The 14,325-nt window shown below is 43.9% G+C and overlaps 1 protein-coding gene across 1 annotated transcript; it reads right to left on the bottom strand.

Moving 5' to 3' along the window:
• Positions 1-8: 8 nt before the first annotated feature.
• Positions 9-13,322, bottom strand: LOC136511281 (mitogen-activated protein kinase 10-like). Its single transcript, XM_066505407.1, has 17 exons — positions 12,879-13,322; positions 12,603-12,739; positions 10,107-10,234; positions 9,915-10,018; positions 8,921-9,048; positions 8,278-8,823; positions 5,582-5,729; positions 4,639-4,667; positions 3,922-4,330; positions 3,592-3,719; positions 3,449-3,508; positions 2,641-2,790; positions 2,393-2,548; positions 2,041-2,252; positions 1,826-1,924; positions 853-1,025; positions 9-605 (listed from the first exon to the last, which is right to left on the bottom strand). Exons 1-17 carry the CDS (start codon positions 13,045-13,047, stop codon positions 223-225), a joined length of 3,159 nt encoding a protein of 1,052 aa, XP_066361504.1. The 5' UTR covers positions 13,048-13,322; the 3' UTR covers positions 9-222.
• Positions 13,323-14,325: the final 1,003 nt, after the last annotated feature.

Here is a 14,325-nt window from a genome sequence, read left to right as displayed (position 1 = left end):
TTCTACTATTAACAAATACGTAATTTCCATTGAATTAAATGAATTGATCAAACCTTCAGTTGTGCGCAAACTGGCACCATTTTCGCCTCAATATATGGCGTAAAAACAACATGTTGAAGAGTTCAAGACTCTTATGTGATCACCTCTTATGAATCACTACTTATACCATATGCCACTTCTTGCAGGCTAGTCCTGGAGAAGCTGTGGCCAGCATATCAGCAGCTAATACATCCTTGACATGCCAGATGGCACAACGCCAACGTTTCGGTGAGCGCCAGCGCCTACTGATGCCGCAGCGGCAGCAACAATGCCGTTAAGGGATCTTGTGTAAATGTCAGTGTCAGATGCTATCCTATCTAATGGGTTATTCTTCGGTCCAGCTGGAAGATGGAAGGGGGGTGCTCTCATGTTCATAGCCACATCAGGCGAGCCTTTGATGTTTGCACAAGCATAAGCCTGCGACTGCTGTGTGTAACCTCCCATGGCCTGTGATGGGTTGGTACTGTCCAATCTTGCAGGCATTTGACGGTAACCGTATGCTTGTGGGATTTGTTGATGAGGATACCCTGAATTCATCACTGAGCCATTAACTCTTACTGATCCTGCTGGCAAATAGAAAACAATCTCAGAAAAGGGCCATGGTAAGTCGAAAAATATCAACAAATCATTTTTAGCGCTCCCTCCATTCCAAATTATAAGTCGTTTTCGCTTTTGTAAATATGTAATTTTTGCTCTGTATCTAAACATGGTGTATATCAAGATGCATAGCAAAAACTATGTACCTAGAAAAGCCAAAACGACTTACAATTTGGAACGGAAGGAGTAACTAGTAGTAAGTGAACACAGAAATACCTGCTTGTGCTTGCAGCCCTTGTGGAGCCAGAGATGCCCTGGGAACATTTCCAGGACCACTTCCTTTCTCCCAAGGATTCTTACATGAATCATCAGAGACTGGTCTAACCCTTGATGAGGCAGCAAGAGGTTGTTCCTTGGCAGGAATTGGATTCGAGTGAACAACAGTAGTCCTACAAAATGAAGCTGCAGGTTAGCAAAACAAAAAAGCAAAAGCTTTCACTCAACTAAATTACAGTGACAAAAAGACAGAAGCACAGACAAGTGGAGCAACTGTTTATGAACATTCTGAACGCATACTAAGGGGCCGTTTAGTTCCCAAAATTTTTTGCGCAGTACCCATCACATCGAATCTTGTGGCACATGCATGGAGTACTAAATGTGGACGAAAAAAAACTAATTGTACAGTTGGGTGAGAAATCGCGAGATGAAACTTTCGAACCTAATTAGTCCATAATTAGACACTAATTGCCAAATAAAAACGAAACTGCTACAGTAGCCGAAACCCAAAAAATTTTGGATCTAAACACGCCCTAATCAACTGTCAGTTTTGATTTCAGAAAAAAAAAACATGACTTGTACCATGCCAGTGAAGCATTGTACAGTTGACTTCAGAATTTGAGAACATGTGCACCCTCAATCCTAGAACATTGACACCACTGAGTACTGCTGGAAACACCTCTGGTCTTGCATTCAAGACCATGTATAGGAACTTTGAAATTATCCAGCAGGACTACGATTTTATCTTTGAAGTTTGAACTCCCATGATCATCTAGCCTTGGTCACTTCGCTCTCAGGTATCAACCTCCTAACAACGAACTCATACCCAACCCAGAAGATGACTCTTCTTACCATTGGGCACTCAGGCCACAAGGGAGAACCTTAATATGGAGACAAACTAAGATGTACATGTACTTGAAAGTGCACCTCAAAGCAGCCTGCGGATGAAATCAAGACTATGATGCCCTATTACCTGGGAAGGGATGCGTGTTTCCTGTCTGTTGGAACTGATGGGCCGTTACCACCACTCTCTTCAAGATGAGAAAACTGCTTCTTAAATTGATCAACAGCGCTGCATAAAAAATAGCCAGCAAGTGTTTCCATCAAAGGGTTGAAACAAACGAATACATGAGTAAATACATGCATGCGCAAAGCAACATACATGTGCAAACACAGAAAAGCTAAAACCTTGGGTAGAGAAAGGTTGTCCTCTCTGTGCCATTAATGTAGCTATTCAACAATTGTGGGTGATATTCCAGCATCTCACGGAATATCAACTCTCTTATCTCTTCCTTTGACATTCTTTTGTGCTCAAAGTCAAATTCCACTTTTCTGATTGGCTGACAGGATGGTTCTCTTTCAACCCTGGCAAGACCTTTGAAGTATGGATCACGCAATGCCTGAAACAATACATATATTGAAAGAAATGTCGCAAATACTTAGGATTACAAAGTAAGGTTGAAAGCAACATCACAGATCTAGTTCCATAGAGAAAAATTAGACACAAAAGGTTTTAAGATGATACAGCAGCAAGGACTACCTCTTCTGCTGTTGGACGGTCCTTTGGATCAAAGGCTAATAGCTTTTCTAATAGTTTAAGTGCCAAAGGATCTGCACTGGGAAACTTCTGAGAAAATGGAACAGGGTCCTTCTTTCTCATGCTGCTCAAGTACCTTCTTGCTTTCTCATTCCGAACCTGAAAAGGAATAAAAAAAACAAGTTCAACTTTGGAGTCACTGAGCCATGAGACGAACTAAAAATAGAGTTTCCTTGGTTATAGCACTATACCCGAGAAATTGTATCCATTGACGGTGTGCCTAGAAGATCAGTCATCAAATCTAGCTGATGAACAACATTTTTGCCAGGAAATAAAGGCTTCCCTGTCAACACCTCAGCAAATATGCATCCAATGCTCCAAATGTCAATAGCTGGTGTATACTGCATTTTTGGGGGATAACAACAATATAAAGCACATTCAGATTATAGACAGTCTGGCAATAATTTATATAAAAAGCAAGCATTCTTAATAGTAAGAAATGCTCATTTGATTATTGTAATGCTGCAATTCAGCAGGTTATTGGTTCCTACTTCCGATTTGTGCATAATAGGGACAAAAAAAGGTAAATATCAATCAGATTGATCCATGCATAAAAATAAAAAACATAATGAAAATGGCATACAGAACCAAAAAGAACATTTATATCTGTACCTATAAATGACAAGTTTGATGAAATCTCTCGTGTGAAATTACTATGAGAATCTTTATCCAGATTCACAGTATTTGGATAGAACCATTCAAAGAAGACACTAAAGAGCATCTCTCCATGAGTTGGAGCTCCTACCAAATTCTACCAAAAAGTAACAAGGCAACGGTAAGAGTAAAATGCAATAGCATACCATGATAGAGTTCATTGTCAAGGAGGAAACATAAGTGAAGATATGCAATAGCATACCATGATAGAATTCATTGTCAAGTTGGAAAACATAAGCGAATAGTATTATCAAATAATCATAATTGGTAATTCATATTACGGGACCACCAAACATTGCTTATTAGTGAACATAATAAGTAATGATATGTAACTAGAAAGCTCACCTTGGAGAAGAAGGATCCACAGAGCTCTGGAGCTCTGTACCACCTTGTTGCAACATAATCCTGCAGGGCATATGTATCAATACACGACATACATTATATCTGAATCCAATGAAAAAAGAGCTGACTCTTTGTTTCTTACATACCGTCCAGAAGACTGTTGTTGGGGTATCATTAAATGCGACTCGGGCTAGTCCAAAGTCACATATTTTCAATTTGCAGTTAGAGTTCGCTAAAATATTCTTGGGCTTCAGGTCACGGTGATAAACATTAGCTGCAATTATGTAAGTTCAGAATCAGCATAAAGTATGGCTACAAAAGGTACACTATGCAATCAAATGTTCACTCTGGGTTGCAACATAAAAGGAGATGAAAGGGATTATGACCAGCCATACATGACTGAACTAAAATGCACACTCCCATTTTTGGGAGATTCAGGGAAATGGCTGGCATATACAGCGGGAGAAGTGCCATACCAGTATGAATGTATTTGAGGGCCCGAAGTAACTGATAGAGAAAGAACTGGTAATGCTCCTTGGTCAAGTCATCGTTGGCCTTTATAACTTGGTGGAGATCGGACTCCATAAGCTCGAAAACAACATAAATATCCTTGAAGTCCTTTCGCGAGGGAGGTAACATAATGTGCTTGATCTCAACAACATCAGGGTGCCTTAGGAGCCTCAGAAGTTTGATTTCACGGAGGATCCTCGCGGCGTCGGAGACGTGCTCAAAGATATTGTGTATCTTCTTGATCGCCACTCTTTGCCGGGTGTGAAGATCGATGGCAGAGCACACAACCCCATAGCTTCCCTTACCAATGACTTCTTGGATCTTGTACCGGTTTGCATCCCCGTAGTCTGTGAAGAAGTCGACCTCTGCAGAAGTCTGCAACACGAATTGCGCACACTAGATCAATGAACTGTTTCAAGAAACCCCCACTGCAGAGGACTTGAATGCTCAATTTGGAACTGTTTCAAGGAAGAGAGAATTCCTCATTTGACACTGGGAAAATGAGTCGTTCCTTTCTTGGCCCTGAAATTTTCTTCGTTCTCTATTTGACACTCACTTCAACTTTCATCCCTAATTTGACACTACCGTCAAATCCGTTAGCTAACGGTGTTAACTGGCTGTTAAAAAGACATTTTTGCCCCTAGAAAAAAAGCGGCGAAGCAAATTTGAGAGGAAAAAAAAACCTGCGCCCGCCTCTGATGCATGCGCCCAGCTGCAAAAAAAAAAAAAAAAAAAAAGGCTCAGGTTTTTTTTCCTCTCAAATTTGCCTCACCGCTTTTTTTTCTAGGGGCAAAAAAGTCTTTTTAACGGCCGGTTAACACTGTTAGCTAACGGATTTGACGGTAGTGTCAAATTAGGCATGAAAGTTGAAGTGAGTGTCAAATAGGGAACGAAGAAAATTTCAGGGCCAAAAAAAATGAACAACTCATTTTCCCATTGTCAAATAAGGAATTCTCTCTTCAAGGAACCCCCACTGCAGACTTGAATGCTCAATTTGGGAAACCGAAACGGGACAGCAAATGGAAGGGGGTTGCCAAACCTTTGCAGGCAGATACAGGAATAGGTTCGGAACGGACAGAACCTGTCATAAGGCAGTAACCGTGTGCACAAAAAGTAACAGTTCCCCTTTTACTAATCGAATCGTCTCCTCCTCGTGGGCGTGCCCGACGAACACCGCAAGCAAAGGGAACGAACAGCTATGCGCGCCGACAGGAGTACAGGGCTAAGGCAACAGGCCGCCGTGCTGTTTAATCCGGGGGACAGATGGCATCTCGGAGATCAGAGCTGACCGCAAACTCGCCCCGTTCAGCTCACGCGGTATTTGACCTTTTCATTACATCATCAATTCAAAGCGATGTCCAGATCGAATTTAGACTCCACCAATTGATATGAACATGGATGAGTCGCGTCGCGTCGAGTCCCGTCAAAACTTTTAAAAACAGACATGATTTAAAAAGAAAAAAGAAAATAAAGGTGAAGTAGAGGTTCCGAAAATTAGGAATAGATGGCTCACGCACACTGACTCTATGAGCAGCCCAGAACCGAATCAACGCTAGCGCGCAGCAACCTAACGGCGAAATTTACGAGCAAGCACCAACAGGAAGCGGGAGGAGAAGAAGCGCCCACCTTCTTCCGCTGGTCCTGCTGCATCCCCGCTGGCCGGATCTCCCGCCCCACCGCCGGTGCCAAACGAAAACCCCGCGCCCCTCGCTTCCGCCGCACTCAGCACCCGCCTACGCTGCGGCCTGCGGCGGCACAGCGCATTCACCGGGCCCCGAGACGCCGCGCGCGGTCGGGATCAGGGGGCGAGCAAGGCCCCGAGCACGCTGGGACGTGGGACGGCGGACGCGCGGCAAGGGGGTAGGGCTCCTCCACCCGATCTCGCCGCGCGCCGCGTGCAGGCGTGCAGCGCCCTCGAGGAGAGGAGAGGAGAGAAGGGAAGCGGAAGGCGGAGCGGGGGGAAGAAGGGAAAGGCGGAGGGGGAGGACGGGAGATTTCTTTCGTGTTGCTCGTGGCTTGTTGCCGTTATATACGGTGGGGGCCTGGGCAGTGGGTGCGGGTGGGTGGCGTGTGGACGCTTGCCCACCGTCCGATCTGCATCTTTGTGTGATCCATCCACCGCCGCCACCTCCTTTGGGCTTACCAACGCCTAGTGGCTTTTGAAAACACGATGCCCAAATTTCATTTTGACATTATCTGCCGCTTTCGTACCGTCCTCAAAAAATAAATCCTAAAGTTATGCGAAATACTCCCTCCGTTCCTACTCTTCGACTTTTTTTTACATCCATTTTAGCAAAATAAACGTATCAAAAAAGTCAAAGCGTCTTCTAATGTGTAATAGAGGGAGTAACAATTTTAACTAGTTTTATAGAAAAGAATACAAAAATTCATAACACAAGATCACTTTCATTAGATTATCATGAAATATATGTTTTTTATAATCTCTCCTACAAAGTTGGCTAGTAGGAGTACATCTATAGAAGTCTTATGTAAGATGACTCTAGAAGTTGATTTGATTCGGTGACAGAGAAAGCACGGCATGAAGCTAACACAAGACTCGATGATTGTACTAAACATAGGTTCAACGACTACATAAGTAGCTCGATGATACATCCAGTGACGTATATAATAGCCTAATGGGGCACGCCACAACAGCCGCGAACCGTCGCTGTAACAGATAACTAGTCTCTGTTGCGTTCGTGTCGGCGCATGACGTTCGCGTTTGCACTCGCGACGGGTGTAGGTTGGGATCTCCGGTCTTTACCTGGAGGCTGGAGCACCACCCTGCGCCCGTCATTAGGTGGGGAATTGAAAAGCCAACTAATGGCAGGCTTGCCTTCAAATCACACTTTGGCGACCCGTGCCCGTGCAACCAGCCGCCAATAATAGTAACCTGCTCCTACTCCTAGGCCTTATTTAGATTGCAAATTTTTACAATCTGGACACTGTAGCACGTTTCGTTTGTATTTGACAAACTTTGTCCGATCATGGACTAACTAGGCTCAAAAGATTCGTCTCGTAATTTACAACCAAACTGTGCAATTAGTTATTTTTTTTTACCTACATTTAATGTTCCATGTATGCGTCCAAAAATTGATGTGATGGAGAGAGAGTGAAAAAACTTGGAATTTGGAGGTGATGCCCTAGTAGGCGCTCTTGTGCCTGACGCCGTGACGCCGCGAGAGGGCAGTAGGATCTGCCGGAACCCAGCTGCGTTGTTGCGCCGGATCGGACCTGCGAGCGCTGTACAGCTACAGCACGTGCGGTGTCCGCCTCGCGTCATTGATTGCTGGGCGTGTTCGTTTGTCTTGTAATCTATCTATTTTTCAGGGGGTTTTTTCGGAAATCTATCGGTTTGTTTTTATACTAACTGACTGGCCGGAGCGGAGATCACACGGGCCGTGGACGTATATTTATATATTTATTTACTGACCGCCGTGCTGGCCGGACTGATGGTGGTAGCAAAAATAGGAATTGTGCAGGCGTCGTGTACCAGTCGTCTGCAAAAAAGGAGAGGACGACCGGCCGTGACCGTCACACAATCCGTTGGACGTCGCGTCGGAATCGCCCCTCACTTCATCATCACTCATCACAAAATCACAAAAAGAATGGCCAGCAACACCGACCACCAGAAAAAGAAACCCAACCCAGCAGAACCACGGGTTTAGGCGCAGCAGAGTCAGTGGCGAGTGGCGTGGCGCCTTAATTCACACGGACGGACCAGACAGCAGAGCACCACCACCACAGAAGAAAAACACAGGGGAATGGCTGGCACCGGTAGGCAACGCGCACAGGTAGGCAACACAGAATCGGCATGCCCATCAGCATCAGCTGATGATGGTGAGATCAACCTGCTCATGCATATATCCCAGCAGTATATTCCACGATGACTGATCGGGATGTATATTAAATTATCAACGTCGTGGTCGTCCAAAACATCTTCTCTGTTCATAGTTACAACACCAATACAACATTAGAACTACTGCACACCAAGCTTTATGCCAGTGCCCAAAGAAATGGAGAGCCAACTATACAATATATGCTGCCTGCCTTTTTTTTTCTATTCCCCTTGCAGATACATTATACGTACAAATGACACCAGCTGCAGAAACAAAATGCTCCAGTTCCCACGAAGTTGGTGGGTACGCGGCAGTGTCGGTTGCACACTCGCATGTGATGCTGCTGCGCCAATCATCTCCCCGGAGCCAACATGGTGCCACTAAACAACATGGATTCCGGCAGGAGTTGCTCTACATCCACATGGAGCCCCCCGGATCTTTCAGAGAACTAGAGAAACCGCGTGGAGCCGGTAAGTATACCTACTGAATCCGCTGGAGATTGTAGTGCACCACCCTCTCGAGGGCGCTTCTGAACTCGCTCCTCGGAAGGCACTGCAGGCTCTGTATGGCCAGCTCACCTTTCTCCTCCGCGAGCTCCTGGGCTCTCCTGATCCCGCCGCTGCGGTGGACGAGCTCGACCGCGGCCGCCAGGGACCCGGGCTCGCTGAACTCGGAGTCGATGATCTCACGTAGCCGAGGCTCGTCTCGCAGCGCGAAGATCACGGGGGCTGTCAGGTTTCCCTTCGCCAGGTCGCTCCCCGCTGGCTTCCCGAGCTGCTCGGCTGACTGGGTGAAGTCGAGGATGTCGTCCACCACCTGGAAGGAGAGCCCCAGGTTCCTGCCGTACTCGTACATCTGCTCACAGATGGTGGTGTCCACGCCGCTGAATATGGCGGCGGACCTTGTGCTTGCCGCGATCAGAGAAGCAGTCTTGTAGTAGCTCTTCAGCAGATAATCATCGAGGGTGACGTCGCAGTCGAAGAGTGTTGATGCTTGCTTTATCTCACCGCTGGCGAAATCCTTGATTACCTGTTAGCACATCGTTTTTTTCCCCACTTTAGGTAAACAGAGCACGGTCATTTTTATTTAAATGAAGAGATCATAGCCTGCTCGGATACTTTAGTACCTGGCTGATGAGCTTGATGACTTCAATGTTTTCTAGGTTTGCAAGAAACCAAGAAGACTGTGCAAACATAAAATCACCAGCGAGCACAGTCACCCGTGTGCCATAGAGCTGGTGGATTGTTTCTTTTCCTGCAAACGATCAGATCTAGTTTAGAATAAATAGGTCAACTTATTGGCCTTGGTCCCCACACCAAACCATTACATTATGAAGTATGATGAAGATGAATAGCATTGAGCGTAAAGGAAACAAAGATGAAGCTTCCTGTATCACGAATGCAACAAGGTAATTAGTAAAGAGAGATAAACATGAAACACGGGTTTCCAAACTAACCTATGTCTCCAAAGTACAAGGGCCAAGAGTATCAATAGAATTTAGAAATACCATGGACATCCATGCCCAGAAAACATTAAACAAATGCTTCCAAGAGGTTTTAAATTAAAAAATAAAAATAATGTGATGAAAGAATGCTTTTTTATTGACAATATGGCTGATTTGCTCATGAAAAACACTGTACACAAGATCACTAGTAAGCACAGCTACCCTGTGACGTAGAAAAGCTGATGGATTTGTTTCTTTTCTTGCAAACGATCCAATCTAATTTAGAATAAACCGGTCAACTTATTGATACCCTCACAAAACCATTACATTATGATGAAGTGAATGTCAATGTGTTGAAGGAATATGCTTCCTTCATTTCGATTTTCGAGAAGAAAAAAAAAAGCTTCCGGTATTGCGAGTGCAACAAGGAATAGCAAAGACTAAAGAGAGGTGTAAAAATGACAAATGAATTTTCAATGTAACATATGTCTCCAGAGTTCAAACGCAAAAAGAAAACAATAGAAGGTTGAAGTACAACCATGCACAGCCATGCCCAGAAAACATTAAACAAACGTTTCTAAGAGATCTAAAATAAAAATAGAAAAGAGCATGATGAAAGAATGGTTTTCTATTGACAATACAGCTGACTTGTTCCTGAAAAAAACATTGTACATACCTCTTCGCATCCCACTATCGTCTATGACATCATCATGTATTAGACTTGCAGTATGAATCATCTCTATGATCTCAGCCAAGCGCTGATGTTCTGTAGTTAGCTCCCTGGATTGCAAAACCGAAATATCTGTGTGTTCAATATCAAAAAATCCTGATACAAAGTGGTACATCTATAGCAGAGAAAGGAACTTACGACAAAGCAGCTAATTCAGCAGTTGCTCTGGACACCAGAAAAACTAATGCTGGTCTTAATCTCTTTCCACCAGCACCGAAAATTTGTTCTGCTGCAGAAACTAAAACTGGATTTTCTGCACCAACAAGCTGTTGAAGTTATATCAGTTATCACTGTGGCAGATAGGAGCTCATTAAGCACGAAGTGCTAAAATAATCTTCAGCAGTCATGTGTACAGCTGTTGCAGATTGCAAATTAGAGCAGGCATGTTATTTGATTTTAATGCTCTGAAATTTTAGGCCTTATTTATATGAAGAACAAAGATCTATAGATGGATTGTAAAGCTGCGATGTATCATCATATAGTTCTTAAGGAAAAAAAAATTTTGCATTCAGGACAAAAAATGTGTAGTATGAGCATATCGTCCACCTTTCCCAAAACCTTAAGTGTTTAGGAAAGTTGCTGTGTGCATGAAACTTATTATGTTGTCAAAGCTCAAGGCCTTAGTCCAAGAAGTTCTTAAGGAAAATATTTTTTGCATTCAACCAAAAATGTGTAGTATGAAGGGTGGGCCTGGTGCAAGCGGTAGAGTCTTACCGCCTGTGACCGGAAGGTCCCGTGTTCGAGTCGCGGTCTCCTCGCATTGCACAGACGAGGGTAAGGCTTGCCACTAACACCCTTCCCCAGACCCCGCACAGAGCGGGAGCTCTCTGCACTGGGTACGCCCAACCAAAAATGTGTAGTATGAGTATATCGTCCACCTTTCCCAAAACCTTAAGCGTTTAGGAGAATTGTTGTGTCATGAAACTTATTATATTGTCAAAGCTCAAGGTCTTAGTCCAAGACATGGCAATCACCAGTGGTAGAGCTTGGACAAGAAAAGAGTGGGGACAATATATCATGAAATGGAAGTAGAGTGGGGACAGATTAGTATCTTGTCAGCGCTTAAATGAATGAAAATAAATACTCCATTAAGAATTTGTCTAGCTTAGGGGTGGCCATGGCCCTCTTTGGTCCTAACGCCACTGGACATCACAACTTTAGAAAATAATAATTGACTAATTGTGACTCACTTTGAGTCAATGTCATAGGCCTGGTGGATCCTAGATATGACTATATGAGGAGTGGGGAAGCGCTGAAGTATGAGTGTGTGTATTTCTTACTTTCAGCCCTACTTGAGATTTAGTTGTATAGATGGATGCCTGAAACTAAACTTCAAAAAAAATCTCGAAGCATGTTAACATTGAAGAAACTAAAGGTTTGCAGAAAAGGACAAAAAGGGCAGTGGAAGATGTTATGAAGGCCACAAAAAAATTGACAAGTTATAGCAAGCAGAATTGCAAACTCCACCGGTCACTTCTGGTGTTCTGAGCTCCAACTTGTCAAAATATGAGACCACTACATGAAGAAGATACATGTCCCCTTGAAAGGGATGGAAGAAACTATTAATGTCTAATAATATATGCATTCCTGTCATTTTGTAGGCCACTTTCAAAGACCCGGAGCAACCATGGAATTGGACAGTTGCTGATAGCATATGATGTTACTTATTTTACTTTGGAGTTTCATGAGAATATTTTGTCTTAAAGAAATTCCATGAACTAGGAACGCTTGAGGAACATGTCAAAGAAAAAACTTCTGAGGCCTGGTGGAGCCTAGGAATCATGAGGACTGGGAAAGTGCTCAAGTATTGACTGTACTTCTTATTTTCAGTTCTATACTATACGTGTTCGAGCAAAAAAAAAAATCAGCCCTATTTGATATTTTAGTTGGATTGATGGATCCATGAAACTTTAAAAAATATATAAGTTCTCGAAGCATGTCAAAATTCAAGAAATAAACTGAAGTTTGCAGAAAAGGACAGAAAAGCCCAGTGGTGGAAGTTACAGAGGCCACAAAAAAATGACAAGTTAGAGCGAGCAGAACTGCAAAATCCTTCAGCCCACTCTTGGTGCTCTAAGCTCCAAGTCATCAAAATATGAGACCAATACATGAAGAAACACATATCCCCTTGAAAGGGATGGAGGCGGCTTTTAATGCCTTTAGTCATCTCTGTATTCCTGTCATCTTGCAGGGCACTTCAAAGATCAGGTGCAACCATGCACACTCACGGTGAGCATATGATGGTTACTTATTTTACTTTAGAGTTTCATTGAATATTTTACCGGAAATTCCATGAACTAGGAACCCTTGAGGAACACATTCTACTGGAATATTTTACTTAAAGACAAAGGTAATTTCGAATGATGTAGCCTGTTAACATGATGGCTATAGATTTGAAAACACATTCTAAAGAAACACCAAAGCAAATGTGCAGCCAAATGTAGAATATGAGTATGCATTAATGGCCTTCCCCATAAGTCACAATCATAACTATATATGGTTATCAATTGCAATCACGAAAAAAGATAAATTTGACAGTTCACGCGCGCATAGCCTAAACATGCGTTCTCTGAATTCTGAAAAGAAGGAGAAGAAAAAGGAACCTAAACTATATGGCTTCTAGAATAAGCTCACCGATTTGAGATTGTTATTGAGGCTGAGCAAGTCGTCCGAGACAACCTCGAGCAGAGAAGAAACAGAAATGCGTTCAGGGGCGCTTGCTGTTGTCACAGCAGGAATCGTCCGTGCCGGCACATCAACAGCCGCAGTTCCTGCACAGACACACCGGTCGGTAAGCACATCAGTCCAGCACTGCCACTGAAACCAAGCTAAAGCACTCGGATTTTACACGGCAAGGCAATCAAGCTTAAGCAGCAGAAAACGAGAGAGGAGAGGAGGCGAGGAGCAGACCAGGCTGGGCGGTGGCCAGTGAGGCAACGAAGCAAACACATGGCGTGCGCCGCCGTCTGGGCGCCGCCCGCGCGCTGGGACAGCGGCTGCCGCAGGGGGGCACCAGCTGCCCCAAGTCGAACGCCGTCTTGCTCATGGACGACACCCCTGGGCAGCTCAGAGACAGCATCTCGGGCAGGGATGGAGACGCCCACACAGCAATTGAAGAAGGAATTGAATCGAGCTAAAGCGCTTGGAGCTGGAGCTGGAGCTCCCAGGACCAGGGATACCAAAATCTTTGGACCTTGAGATGATACTTGACTGTGATAGATTTCGTGTGCGAATCAATCAGGTGGTTGGGATTTTTTTCTCCGTCTCCTCGAGGTGGAGGCGGACTGAGCTCCAAGGCAGCACAGCACGGAGCACGCACTGCGCCATTTAAATATGGATGGAGTATGCGGAGGAGAAAGGGGGCTTTTTCTTTCTTTCTTTCTTTTTTTTAAGGTAGAAAGGGGGCTTTGTGTATCTATGCTGGCCATAGGATCCGGGGTTTTGCATGAGGTCATTCGCTCAGGAAGAAACTGTTCTTTGTATCTTTGTTTCTCTATATACCGTCAACATTTTTACAGCTTGACCCATGATAATAATTTCAATGTCATGTCATAAAGTGAGATCAAGACACTAGTAGCGTAGAAAATAGAGTTTTAACCTAGTTGGACTCGGTCTCAATCACCCCATATGCCACTGGGAATAACCAATTGTGACCATCTACTGCAACAGCTACTGCTAACTGACCTCTTAACCTGCCTGTCAAGTGAGCTGCATCCATGGCAATGTATGGTCTGCATCCTTGTAAAAACCCATCAATGCATGACTTTAGAGCAACAAAGAATCTCATGAAACATACATGGCCATTGTGCTCTTCAGTCTCCATTTCAACCACACTGCCAGGCACTGACCTCAGAAGCTTAGCTTGATAAGTAGGAATCAAGTCATAAGAATCTTCCCACTTCCCATATATGATATCAAGTGCTCTCATCTTTTCTCTATAGACTCTATCATATGGAACATCCACTGAGTACTTCTTCTTTAACTCATCTTGCAATCCCTTTGGACCCATTTCAGGGTCATCCCGCAGTAAGTCCACAACTCTATCACAAACCCATCTATTTGAGGCCATGGACTGACCACACTTGTTGAAAGAACCATAAGTGTGCTTTGGTCCACTTGTCTTCACCTACAACATAATAATGACAATCCAACATTTTGTTAGCAAATTACATCTCAAGTCAATACACTACATTATGGAAAGAGGATCAAATTACCTTGCATCAAACGTACTTCTTGCTTGTAGACGCGAAAAAGACCACTTACAACCCTCATCAGCTCTCTTGCATATGGCTCTGAATCTTTCTTGATCTTTTTTGACAACCTTAAAAGCATGGTCATGCAAGATAGCGTGATGTGT

The sequence above is a fragment of the Miscanthus floridulus genome, chromosome 16 (assembly GCF_019320115.1).
Source record: "Miscanthus floridulus cultivar M001 chromosome 16, ASM1932011v1, whole genome shotgun sequence".
In the NCBI taxonomy this organism is placed as follows: domain Eukaryota; kingdom Viridiplantae; phylum Streptophyta; class Magnoliopsida; order Poales; family Poaceae; genus Miscanthus; species Miscanthus floridulus.
Note: the sequence above shows the minus strand (reverse complement) of the source record. Positions and strands in the feature narration are given on the sequence as shown.

Excerpts from the sequence above, each read along its gene's own strand:
- LOC136511281 (XM_066505407.1), bottom strand. The coding sequence starts at position 13,047 with ATGCTGTCTCTGAGCTGCCCAGGGGTGTCGTCCATGAGCAAGACGGCG. Across the intron at positions 3,509-3,591 it reads CAACAACAGTCTTCTGGACG|GATTATGTTGCAACAAGGTG; the intron begins GTATGTAAGAAA and ends TATGCCCTGCAG. Across the intron at positions 2,253-2,392 it reads ACCGTCCAACAGCAGAAGAG|GCATTGCGTGATCCATACTT; the intron begins GTAGTCCTTGCT and ends GTATTGTTTCAG.